General features: G+C 26.6%; 1 protein-coding gene across 1 annotated transcript; it reads right to left on the bottom strand.

The window, feature by feature from the left end:
* Positions 1-2,749: 2,749 nt before the first annotated feature.
* On the bottom strand, positions 2,750-5,838 carry LOC124828472 (heavy metal-associated isoprenylated plant protein 30-like). The gene is made up of 3 exons (XM_047301771.2): positions 5,566-5,838; positions 4,773-4,848; positions 2,750-3,112 (listed from the first exon to the last, which is right to left on the bottom strand). The coding sequence occupies exons 1-3, from the start codon at positions 5,722-5,724 to the stop codon at positions 2,790-2,792; spliced, it is 558 nt and encodes a 185-aa protein (XP_047157727.1). The 5' UTR covers positions 5,725-5,838; the 3' UTR covers positions 2,750-2,789.
* Between the last annotated feature and the right edge of the window lie 8,005 nt (positions 5,839-13,843).

Raw genomic sequence — 13,843 nt, 5'->3', positions numbered from 1 at the left:
AACTATATATTATAAAACTAATAACTAGTTTATTTTTTATTTATCCAAAAAATGAAAAAATTTAATCTTTTAATTCCTCTCTAAAGTTCTAAAATGGTTGTCTATTATTTTTAGTTTTAAAATTATTATTTACAAAATTAGAGAATATATTAAATCTATTCCATTAAAACTTACTCAAACTAATTGCGTTTTTTAGCTACGAGTTCCTTGTTTTTATTTTTCTTTGCAAGTGAACCTTATGTCTTTGCATGTGAAATTTAACTTCAAAAAATGAAGTTGTGAAAGTTCATGATTCTGTTGATATGTTTGCTTTTAAATGAAATCTTTTAAATAAGTTAAAAAAATAATAAATCTTTTCCATTTTCTAAAAGATATTTTGAGAATGTAGTATTTAGAGGCAAATGACTTTATTTTGAACTACTTAATTTCAGTTTAATTTTAGAATAAATGTTGTGAGAAATGTAAATTAAAGTTTAGCTTAAATATCTGGATGTATATAAAGAAAAATAAAACATTATATAATTTGAATATGTGTTAAGTTGAAAATTTTGAGTGCTTAAATTATTAAATTTAAAAGTATAATTATTTAAATTGATATGGGTAAGTGTGCTTTCGAGTTGGGTTGAATGAAACTGTGAATGAAAAAAAAAACTAGTTGAAGGATTGCTTATTTTTATTTAACTCTGAGGTTGATTTTAAGATATATTTTCGGTATGTATTTATTTCGATTGAATGGTTTAAGTGTTGGAAAATCCATTGAATGAAAAATATGTTTATTTTTAAGTAAAACATTGATTAGAAAATAATCTGAAAGGTAGATATTGTCTAAATTTTGAATTCAATTAGATGTCATGTTAACTAGTGCTGAAATATAGTGTTGAAATATAATTTGAGTAATGAGATGTATTTTTGATGTAAAGTCAAATCTTCATTTAAAATAATTGTGTGTTCATTTATTTTAATATATATTCTTTGTATGGTAAATTGTTCTCTAAACTATAAGAGTTATTTGTTATAGTTGTTCTTATACTAAAGTTAATTTGGATTCGATATCAATGTTGTAATAAATGTAAGTAAAAATATTACCTTTATTTATGGTTTTTTCATAAATTTTTTTATTATAATTGGTCTTATCACAGTCCAATTATGTCTAAATTTAATTATTAACCTCTTTAAATCATGGTATCTCCATGTTTGGACGATCAATAATAATATTTCAATTGATATATTTTGATTAACACATATAGTCCCACTAACCTTGAGTTTGAGGAGAGACTATGAAAAAAAGGATTTATTGGCTTGCCCTTGAGTTTGAGGAGAGACCATGAAAAAGAGGATTTATTACTAATCTTTAATGTTATTTTATGTTTAAAGATTCATCCTTCAAGCATGATTAAACCCAATGTTAAGTAAGAAAAATATCCACAATTTCATTTTCAATTGTTGGACACTTGAACAGAAAAAAATCATAATAATTATTTTTTACAAGGTATGACGCTTAAACCTCTGAAATATTGCTCACACAATAAATTTTTCGTTCAAGTAATTATATAGTTTGAGTAAAAATAAGTCGTTAATTTTACTTCTTTTAAGTGAAAGAATATCGTTCAGGTGAACTATCTCTCAAATAAAACTTTAAAGTTAAAATTTTCCTACTTTAATAGATGAATGATTTATAATCAAGAATTAAGAATGGGAACTTTTCTACATTTTGTATATATAAAAAGGTATTGCGATTTTTAATTGATAAAAAGAAAACTTACAAAATTATCATTTTAGTAATATTCGAAATGAGATATTCTCTGTTATGAATTGGCAAAATAATAATGAGTTGAGTGACTCCTAATATTTAAAATCTGAGTATCTCTTTCATATTATTGTAAAAAAATCTCATTTCTTTTACAATATTTAAAAAATTATAACATATAAAATACAGTGTGAAAAAAAAAAAGTAAAAAATAAAAATAAATGAACAATCCTGGAAATTATTTAGGTTTATTGATGTACAATATACACTTAATTAAATCTGTATTTTGATTTAAACTTAATTGAGACGCAAATTTATAAAATGTTAATGGTTATATAATTATAAAATATTAGTAATCATGGAATGTGAAGAATTATATAATAAAACTTATATTTACTTATAAAATAATTCACTTTATTATTTTTGGATATTTTTGTTTTATTACAACAATCAAAATCGCAATTCATATGAAATATTACTCGATAATATAAAATTGATGAGGAAAATTATTCAAAAAAAAAATCATATGAGAATTTTCCCTTTTCAAATATAAAATAAAACTTAAACTAATACATTATATGTGTCTCCATAGACTTTTACTATACACTCACTTGTTTAATTCACATATACATAAAAATTATATACATATATTCGTCAAGACATTATTATTATTATCAATAGAATAATAACTATCGATAATGTGTGTTTACTACAAAATTTGATTGTTTCCCGACAAAACCAGTTGTTTTAATTTTAATGTGTGTATGAACAATGACAATACAAATAAGGATTTTATAGCTATTCAATTTTATTATAAAGTAATACTAATTAATAAAATTAACAGATAAAGTATACTATGATATAATTTTTTATTTGAATCTAAGTTATTGACAGAAGCACAAACTACGTTTGACGCATACATATGATAGTATATATTATATATACATAAGAGTCTGTGGAAATTTACATGAAGTGTTGTGGCGATTAGGTATAGGTAGTAGGTAGTAGCAGAGACTTAATTATATATATAATAAGATGATGATTACATGACAGAACAAGCATTGACATTGTCATCGTTGAACATGTTGCTAACGTTGTCGTCTCCACGGTGAGAGACATGAACGGTGCCGTGTTTTTCTGGGAGGTTATAGCCATGTCTGTAGTAGTTATAGGTTTCTTTGAAGTCATGGGTGGTGTCTTTGAAGTAATGATCAGCAGTGGTGAAGTAAAGCGGTGGGTTAGGGTATGGCCAGAATTCTGCCCTCTTCCCAGCCCTCCTCACAGCCTTCAGCACCTTGTTCCGATCAACATATCCACCAACCGTTACCCTTTCCATCTCCAACTCAACCTCCACTGAATCAATCCCTATAAATAATTTTCAACACTCTTGTAACTAATTTTTCCTTTACATTCTTTATATACATATGGCTAATTATTTAGAGAAATTATACAGACACAATTTTTTTACATTTTTTATTTTTTTATATAGAATAAAAAAAATTTATGATATTTTACGTATAATATCAAATAAATGTAAATTAGTATCATTCTACCATTATTTAATATTTTTTTACTATATATGTTAAAATGGTTTATATTGTAAAGTTTTTCGAGAAGAGATAAAGAAGAATTTGACATTAATAAATTATGAACAAGAGATCAAGATATTATGTTAAATCTAAATCTTAAGAAATTATAAATAATTTTATTTATATATCACTCATTTAACTTATTTTTAAATAATATGAAATTTTTAACTTACACTCCTAATACATGTTCTGAAAACTTTTTTAACATTGTTTCACGTTATTTTTTCTTATTTTTTATTCTTTTAAAAAATACAAAAAGTAATATCTTTTATGATTATTTTATTTTTATAATATATGTGAAAATAAATTAGTATCAGTCTATCATTACTCAATCATTTATTTATTTTCTTTATAATATATGTTAAAATGATTTATGTTGTAAAGCTTTTTTAAAAGAGATAAAATAAAATTTAACATTAATAAATTTACAAGCAAAATAATCTAAATCTTAAGAAAATATAATTATAAATAATTTTATTTATATATCATTCATTTCACTTATTTTTAAATAATATGAAAATTTTAAATTACCTTAGAGTCCTAACTCATGTTCTGAAAACTTTTATATATATATATATATATATATATATTTGATCATATAAATGTCTGCGGATTCACTTTCTTATCTTAGAACAATAACTTTTGCTATCAATTTTCTTTCTTTTCCTCTCCCATAAAGAGGACAATTAAATACAAATTCCAAAATAAAATAAAGTAAAAACATAGTAAGTTAATTTTTATTTTAACTAATTCATCAAAATAATAATTCACTGGTTGTTTCTTTTTTAGTGAATATAATATAATATATGCTGATAAAAAACACACTAATATAATTATTATGACTTTTAGTGTCATAATTTAATAAAAAGTTATTATTAATTCACATGTTTATTCACATGAATATATATATATATATATATATATATATATATATATATATATATATATATATATATATATATATATATATATATATATATATATACTGTGGTGATTTTAATGGTTGAAAATGGTATAAAAATTTATAAAATTTGAACTTTTTTATTTTTCTAATATATACGTGTGTTGTGTAAGAATGAGAATACGTAATGGAGAATTTGAATTGGATTCCAAAAATATTTTTTGTCCTGTCCAAATGTTCCTATCATTTTTCCTTAGCCCATTTGAGCCACGAATAGAATATGTTTGAGGTATGAAAGAGATTGCCGAGGGAAAGGGGCATAGTGTATATTTTGTTTTCATTTATATTACCACAAAACAAAATTAGGATTTTTATAGAATAAATTAACAATTTGATAGCTTATATATATAACGGAAAATTCTATTTATTCATTTTTCTAACTCTCTTAATTGATTAAAAAAACTTATTCTTTCTTCCATTTTTCTTCAAAAATACATAATCCAAAATTATGAAGAACTTTTAAAATTAGACATACCTTTGAGCTTGTAAATGGCGTTTTTAACAACTCTCTCGCAGCCAGTGCAGCACATCCTTACTTTCAGCTCAACTGTCTGAAAAGAATAAGTATCTCACATGTCAATTTCAGTTCGCATCTCACTTTTTTCCTAACTATATACCTCATATTCTGATTCTTTCATAAATCAAAAACCTCTCCAAAATTCAGGTAAACAATGAATTTGAATAGCTATTTTCTTAAGTCATTACCAGTTACAGCTTTTAAAGCAAGTAATCATCAAAATACTGTTGACAAGTTCAAGGAAAAACGAAACTCTGATGGTTCTATTTTCATATATTCTCTCGCATGTACTGATCTGAAAAGTCACTTTTTTTCACTCTTCTACTTCGTGTCTGACAAGATCATTTAACCAGTCGTATAATAAATTATATTCTTATCTCTTTTTTTTCTTCACCTTCAATTTTTAATCAAAAGGAGATGAATTCATGTATGACATATCGCTTTCTCTTGTACCGATGAAAGATTAATTTTTGCAGAAAGTTTGAATCCAAGACCTTACATAAACATTCCAAGTTTCCAAATATCATCAAAACCAAACTCTGATGAAACTAATTATTATCATCATAATACTGAACACCCAGATGCGAAAAAATCTCAGTTTCATCAGTTTCGCTACTGTTCCAATATATTTATCTGATAACATCCTATGATCATCATGTCGAGAAATGAAGAAAAACGATCGATGAGAAAGATTGAAACATCTAACACGAAACAAAAAACAAAAACAAAGTAATTAATGTTGAAAGTGAACCTGTAAGGAAAGTGGACGACCCTTCTTTGGCATGTTGAAGTTTCTGTGAACGTCTTTGCTGTGATGACGATGGTGATGATGATCTTCATGATAGATGAAAAAGCGATATATAAAGGAAGAGATGTCAAAGCGAAAAGCTTTGTCTAGCAAGGAAGCCATGGTAGATAAAAGGAAGAAAAGAAGAACAACTAAGGAAGAAACCAGCGATGGAATATATTCCTCTGGGGCATTTACATGTCTTAAAAATGATAATGTTTTGTAATCAAGGTGAAGCTATTGAGTAGAGTAACATATATAAGGAAAAGTAATAAGGAAAAGTAATGGGACGGAAAAGAGTATAAATTCTTTTTTTCATGTGTAGTGTAGATATTTATATAAGGATAATTTTATTTTAACAACATTATTTTGACAACATTTTAACATCATTTCGTGTCATTATGTGATTGGTTCAAAATTACTCTACAATCATTAATAATAATTATAAAATAATCATAAACACCAACCTGGATCAATCACATGATAACACGTAAATGGTATTAAAATGTTATAAAAAAATATTGTCAAAATATATAAATGGCATTTTGTGAGCTGAACTAAACCAAGTGATGTTACAACCTTTCAGACAGGAATGGTATCTAGGTGCATGGTTGGTGAAATGGGAATAACAAGTGTCGTGGGATATGGATGAGGTTATAGGAAAGAAAGAAGATTTTAGATGCTAAGGAAAAATATATTCTGGTAATCTTCTTTTTTAGACACCATCTTTGAAAATGGCTAAACAAATGTGAACAAAGTTATATTCCCAGATTTCATTTACTTACTCTTTCAACGCTGCATATAGTTGTTTCCCATATTTTACAGGAGTTTCGAATAAAAGAATATATCTTTACCTCCTCTGCAGTATTTTCTGGATTTATATCTATTACATAATTTCATAGTTTTCACTTCACTTGCCATGCTGATTAGAACAACTCATAACAAAACATTATTCTCTAACTTCTAACTCTTAGCCACAGAACCATGCATCAGCCTTGTCTTCACAACTCTTGATGCCTTTGCAAGATTACTTACAGCTGTAGGTCTTTTCATAATATTATTGCAATTTTTTTATAAAATTATCGAAATTGAAAAGGCATATTTGTATAACGCAATGACAAAATCATGTATTTATGGCATGACTTTAGACTTGTAAAACTGAACTCCTATTAGCCCTATAATATTTCCTAACATAGAAGTCCTTTGGGCCGAAGATGATTTAGTTATACTTAATTCTATTTTGTTAATTTTTTAATTTAAATTGAAGTCTTACACAGATGACTCGATTTGCGTATATCACTTATGTCTAAATCAAATTATACTTTAAAAAAATTATTTTGATACAAATTTTTTACATCATTTATACTATCATTGTTTTATTCTCTTCTTTCTTAAAAAAATATATAAAATTTTATTATTTTATGACCAATTTATCTTTATAGGATGTGAAATGAATATAAAAGTGTTATTATCTACTAAAGTTATGTCATTTTTATAAAACCCAACTTAAATAATATGAAGTTCTATCATTTTTATCTTTAAAATAATCGATGCTGTATTTACATGGCGTTGTTTTTCAAGGCTAAAATCGATATAATAATATTATTTGAAATCATGAGTCATAAGAAATAAATCAATTGTCTTAACATATATATGGAGTAAAAAGAACATGATAAAAAATACATTGTTGATATTCATTTCTGATCTTGCATTTTAGAGAGCTTAAAGAAATTACACACCATAATAATTTGCTTCTAGCACCTAGTTGTATTTTTAAAAATAAAAAATTATTATATATTAAAATATAACCTTATGATCGAGGATCTGTCCAAAACTATATGAACTTGTGGTGGTCTAACTTGTTTTCCAATTTTTTTACAATAACTTATATATTGATTACTTTTTAAAATAAATTCAAAATTTTCTAATTTTTACATGTTTGTTTAATCCGGTTATTTTAAATAAACATTTTTTTCTTTTTATTTTAAGAAATAAACCATATTTGTTTCTTAAATAATTTAAAAAAAAAATACTATTTCAAGAATCCATGTGTTAGGTTGTAAATCTTATATATAGTGAATACGAATTTATAATTTAACAGTTATACTTAACGAGATTTAACATAACAATAGTGGACCTAATTACTATAAAAAAATAACGAAAAAATAAAAATAATCCCCCGTTACAATTTAGTTTAAAAGTTGGAGACTCCAACAAAAATAAAAAGATGATTATTATTGGCTACAGATAATTGGCTTTTTTTTATTCGTTGTTGTTGGTTAAGAACGTTTTTTTCTCTTAGTATGCTCTGTACATACTCACTATAATATACTTAGCGCGACGTGTCGCCATGCGAAGTGGCTAACATTATCATCGTATAACCATTGCCACAGAAGTCTCCGTCTAAACAAACGAGGTAAGTTAATTCAATTCATGTAATAATATTATTAATTCAATATTACCATGTTTGATTGCTAATTATACTATTTAACTCACAAATGGTTGGTTTCAATAAGTAATTAAAACCAGCTTTAAACTAGTGATATATATATATATATATATATATATATATATATATATATATATATATATATATATATATATATATATATATATATATTCTGATTTTGTTAAAATTATTATTAAGTATCTGAAAAAAATTATGCATTTTTATTGATTAAAGTGACTATTTGTGGATTGATTGATGAAAGCTTCTAATAAGATAAAATTATTTTAGCATTTTTGTATTTTAAACTTTGAATGAGAGTATTGATAAACACTAAGTAATTAAATGGAGATATAAAGTTGACTTATTATTAAAGTTAAAAGGAATAATGAAAAAAGATTATAGGTTCAACTTTTTCAACTAATAAATATTAATAATTAACATTATTGATAAAAAAACAAATAACCTAATGTCCATGCTTAGTTCGAATAATGATTGTTATTATTTGAGTGATAAACCGATAAAAAAAATTAACAAAATGTACAAATAAAATACATAATGTGCTTGAGAAATATTTAAAATGAAAACCTTCAACTTTTATTACACACAATTTTGACAATAAACATGTTTCCAAAAATTAACTGGTAAAATCAATACATGCACTTATTCAAACATAATTACTAACATATTTCACCTCTTTAATTTAAGCAAACGAAATATAAACCTTTCATATAAAAAGAAAAGAAAAAGAAAGTAAGGATGAGAAACTTGTCAGCAAATGTGACATAATAGTTAAAAAAAATATAAGTTGCAAGCAGATAAACTAAAAGACTACAAAAAGTTTACAGTTCTAGAAACACGAAATTTGATAATAAATTAAAAATATAATATTTTTAATTTATTTAAACACGTCTTCATTCTTCTTCAATTAGGTTAAACTTTATTATTGTTTTATTTTAAATAAACCAAGTCCCACGTTATACATAAAAATAATAATTAACCTTTGACATTAGTTTCATGAAAACCGATTTAACTAAATTAAGTCTCACATTATAGTGGAAATTGATAATTAAAAAACAGTAATTAATCTGTGAGATTACTTTCAAACCTACATAAACACTAACATAGGTTAATTCAAAATTGATAAATAATAATTACTTTCAAACCTTCAAATTTTGCAGTCTAAACAAGTGCTATTTGGCCAGCAATTGACTTGGAATTTTGTCATTTAGTATAACACTTTTTGGTGACCTACACTTTTGATGTCTATATGTATAGGTTTGTTCAAAATGTTGCTAAATCAATAGAGACTACACACATGGTTGGTCACAAAAGCTTTAAGTAACAGATGTCATTCAATTAATCATTGTGATTTCTGATTGGATTATCTTCTTCTTTTTTTCTTAGGGACCACACATAACACATTTTCATAAGTCAAATATGATTTTTCAAAATAAAAAAAAAAATAGTTCTATGACTTTGTATATTAAAAAAATATAAAAAGTTTATAATTAAAAGTGAAAGATTTTTCATAATATATAATAAGTTAAAGAACCAAAAAAGTATTGTATCTTCATTCATTAATTTTGTATTGATTTATACTTTTCTAAACTTTTACACAATAAGCAACAAATTCAATAATTAAAGTTTTAATTTATCATTGTCTTGGAATTGAATTTTTTTAGATGGATGGGTCTAATATAGACTCAATCAAAGTTGGAATGCAGGTAGGTCAAATTCACCATAATAAAATTTTTTGTCATTTTTCAACTTGATTTCACTCGGACATACGTGAATCAAGTTGGTCCACTTTATTAAATCCATTTCAACGAGTAAAGTAGAAGTAAATAAAATATACAATAATAACAAAAAGTACTAAGAAATTGTTTTGAAAAATATTTATCATCATGAGACAAAAGTTCATAGAGTATTAATGTTTAAATTCACTTTTTGATTTTTATAGTTTTATTAAGTATGCAACATTGGTTCTTATTAATTTTTAATTATTGATTTAGTCCTTTCGTCTTCTAAAATTAGAAAAATCTATTTAGCTTAAATTATTGAATGTTTTTATAGTTTTAATTATTGAATGTTTTTAACTTAGACTTCTATTTAGCTTTAACAAAAGCAATTGGTAATAAGAATAGTATATGTACGAAAGTGATAATAATTTCAATAATTAACACTTGTTAGTTTGACAAATATATTAATATTTTATGTTATTATATATCACTGGTAAACCAAAATCATTTAATTTTAAAAAATTAAAAAACAAAATCTACAATTTAAAATTTTATAGAAATAAAATCTACAAAGCTTTTATTTGAGAAACATTTGAGTACAAAGTTCCTTGTTGTATGAAAATGAGACGATAAACAGAATTACCATAGTCGCGAACTACAATTATTAACAATAGAGATAACAAAAAGTTAAAATGCAGAAGAAATAGAAGGAAAAATATATGTTATTTATAAAAATTGAGTGAAATAAATAATAAGTAAATTATATTATAATGTCCATACATCAATTTATTAGTTGTTTTTTACTCTGTTGTTTAAAAAAGTTTTTTTTGGAAGATACATACTGTGGAAAATTATTTAATATTTTAAAAATTATTATTTACACGTTCCCTCTCAAATCATGACTAAAGTGAGAATATAATATGATGAAACTCACAAATTTTCCTTTTTTTAACTTTTTGTTCCCTATTCTTCTTTAATAAAAAGCTTCTACATTATTCCTGCGTGAATTATTAAAATTAAATATGATGTAAATGAAGGTATCTCGTTGGGCAAGGTTACAAAAGTAAAATAACAATTTAACAAAGAGTGCTCATAAAAGAAAATCTTTATTTATAACAACGGAATTCCCTTATTCTACATATTTTTATATTTTTTATATTTCTATTTTATTTGTTATTATATATAAATTATAAATTTTTAAAAAAATTATCCAAACATGAAAATTAGTTATACATATGTAAAACATAATATGACATTTCATTTCTTAAAATATTTAAATATTCTATTAATAAACATTAGATAATTAAATTTCTCTAATTTTGATATATATATATATATATATATATAAATAAGAGTCTTATATATATATATATATATATATATATATATATATATATATATTACAATTATTCTTTAAAATAATACATCAAAAATATTATTTAAACCTTTTTATATGGTATCAAGAGTTAAACATCGATATTTTCTACAATATAGAAATTAATGTTTATTTATTTTATTGAATATTTCTAAATTTCTGATAAAAATCAATCAGAGAAACATGGTTATGGGACTTCCAAGCTTCGAAAGAGTCATATTTCTACTGTTGTCGGATTTGTAACCTATTTAGGTACTTAATATTTCTATTGTTACTAGGGGTAGTGATTGATAATTGATTCAGATGTTACTCATCGTATGACTTGTGATCCTCATAAATTTACTAATTTTTGTCCTAATTGTTCTAAAAATGTTATTATTAAGGCCAATGACGTATCATTTCCTATTGAAGGTATAAATATTATATTCTTTCACCCTCCTTATTAATTCTTGATGTTTTATTTGTTCCTACATTGAATTGTAATTTTCTCTCCATCACCAAGGTAACCAAATCACATTGTTGTGTTGTCTCGTTTTACCCAATTCATTATATTTATAAGAACATCCATTCTAATGAGAAGATTGCTAGTGATAGAGAGAGTGAAAGATTGTATTATCTTGAAAATGTCTCACAACAAACCCATAAAGAAACATTAATTTGTCTTACGAATGAACACATACAAAATAAAATCAAAAAGGAAATTTGATTATGGTATAGATGGTTGGGACATCGTCCTTGATCCATCAGTTGAAGGGTGGGTAGGGGTTCACTTGGGGAAGTTTTCCTTAACCGACCTGTTGATTGCCTTGGCCAAGAAAGTAAGGCCAACAAGGCAAGACCAAGCTTTCAAGAATGAACTCGAGTCAGATATTAAGGTCAAAAGGTTGGGGTTAACTGCTTGATGTCGAATGACTGAACTGAATGGCTAAGCCTGAACGGGGTCGAGCTATCAAGAATGAAGTCGACAGGTTAAGACTGAAAGAGACCAAGCTCTTGTTAAGGCTTATTGGGCAAGCTTCCAATATGAGAAGTCAAAAGTTGAACTTAAAAGAGGCTTAGACGCTCTTGAGGTCGAACAACCGATCCGTCAAGACTGAAAAGTTGATAGGTCGAGGGCAAAAGAGGCTAAGACATTCTTAAGGCAGAACAGTCAAACTATCAATACTAAAAAGTTGACATGTTGACGCTAAAAGAGGCCAATATGTAGATGAGGTCTAACAGCCGAGCTGTTAAGACTGAAAAGTCAATAGGTTAAGGTAGAAAAAGGCCAAGACGTAAATGAGACCAGAGGATCAAGTTGTTAAGACTGTAAAGTTAACAGGTTGAGGTCGAAAGAGGTAGAAACACTCTTGATGCCGAACGACCAAAAGGCCAAGATGTAGATGAGGTTGAATGGCCTAACTGTTGAAGCCAAAAAAAGTTGAGATGATGAAGCCAAGTGAGGCTATATTGAGGCCAAACGGCCGAGCTATCAAGACTGAAAAGTCATCAGGTTGAAGTTGTAAGAGGCCAAGACTCTCTTGAGGTCGAACTACCGAGCTATTAAGATTGAAAAGTCGACAGGTTGAGGTTGTAAGAGGCTAAGATGCTCTTGAGGCTGAATGGGCAAGTTGTCAATACTAAAAAGTCAATAGGTTGAGGCCAAAAGAGGTAAGGACGTTCTTGAGATCGAACAACCGAGCTATGAACTGAAAAATCAAAAGGTCGATATCGACAAAAGCCAAGATGCAAATGAGACCGAACAACCGAGTTGTCAAGACTAAAAAGTTGATGCCAAGACCAAGATGCTCTAGAGGTCAAACGATCGAAAGACCAAGACATAATAAATGAGGACGAATGGCCTAGCTATTGAGGCCAAAAGGGGCTAAGACGATGAAGCCGAATGAGGCTATGTTGAGGCCAAACGACCGAGTTTTCAAGACTAAAAAGTTGGCAGGTTGAGGCCAAAAGAGACCAAGACGCTCTTGAGGTCAAACAAGCGAGTTGTAAAAACTAAAAAAGTCAACAAGTTGAGGCTGAAAGAGGCTAGGGTGCCCTTGAGATTGAACAATCAAGCTGACAACTAAAAAGTTGATAGGTTAAAGTCGAAAGAGGCAAAGACACATGAGGCCGAACTCCCGAGCTATTGATTGAGAATTCGACAGGTTAAGACCGAATGAGGTCGAGACGAACTTGAAGCCGAAAGAGGTCATTATGTCCTTGAGTTCGACTAAGACCATGCAGTAGAGGTTGAATAAAACCAATAGGTTGGGGTTAAATGATTGAATTTCATTATACAACTGATCTTGTTCCTCCACAACTATGTTACTTGTCATGTTCCTTGTGGCTACCATAGGTTTTTCAAGTTGATCACTTAGCCCCACAGTGGGCACCAAAATATTTCAAGTGTGGGGTTAAGGTCAACTGCTCAGTTTTCAATATGTCATACAAAGTCCAAGTCTTGTCCATTAAAAGTCTCATATGTGTCCAAACTACTAGGATAATACCTACAGAATGTACTCCGATGCTAAAGTCATTACACGCTTGATTGATATAATATTAATGCAATGATGTATGTGTTTGAAAGTCATACCTTTGAGCATTATTTATAGTGGTTATTATGAACTTTTACCTTTTTGTCGGCCTACGAATCAAACATACCTTAATCAACATTGATTCATGATTACCATTATGTTAATT

The sequence above is a fragment of the Vigna umbellata genome, chromosome 9 (genome assembly GCF_029865625.1).
Source record: "Vigna umbellata cultivar VRB3 chromosome 9, Vumbellata_1.0, whole genome shotgun sequence".
Lineage (NCBI taxonomy): Eukaryota > Viridiplantae > Streptophyta > Magnoliopsida > Fabales > Fabaceae > Vigna > Vigna umbellata.
This window is presented reverse-complemented; position numbering and strand designations above follow the sequence as displayed.

Bases quoted from the DNA above. Each gene is read 5' to 3' on its own strand.
- LOC124828472 (XM_047301771.2), bottom strand. From the start codon at position 5,724: ATGGCTTCCTTGCTAGACAAAGCTTTTCGCTTTGACATCTCTTCCTTT. The intron at 4,849-5,565 runs GTTCACTTTCAA...TATTCTTTTCAG, and splicing joins GTCGTCCACTTTCCTTACAG to ACAGTTGAGCTGAAAGTAAG. The intron at 3,113-4,772 runs GTATGTCTAATT...AATTATTTATAG, and splicing joins CGCCATTTACAAGCTCAAAG to GGATTGATTCAGTGGAGGTT.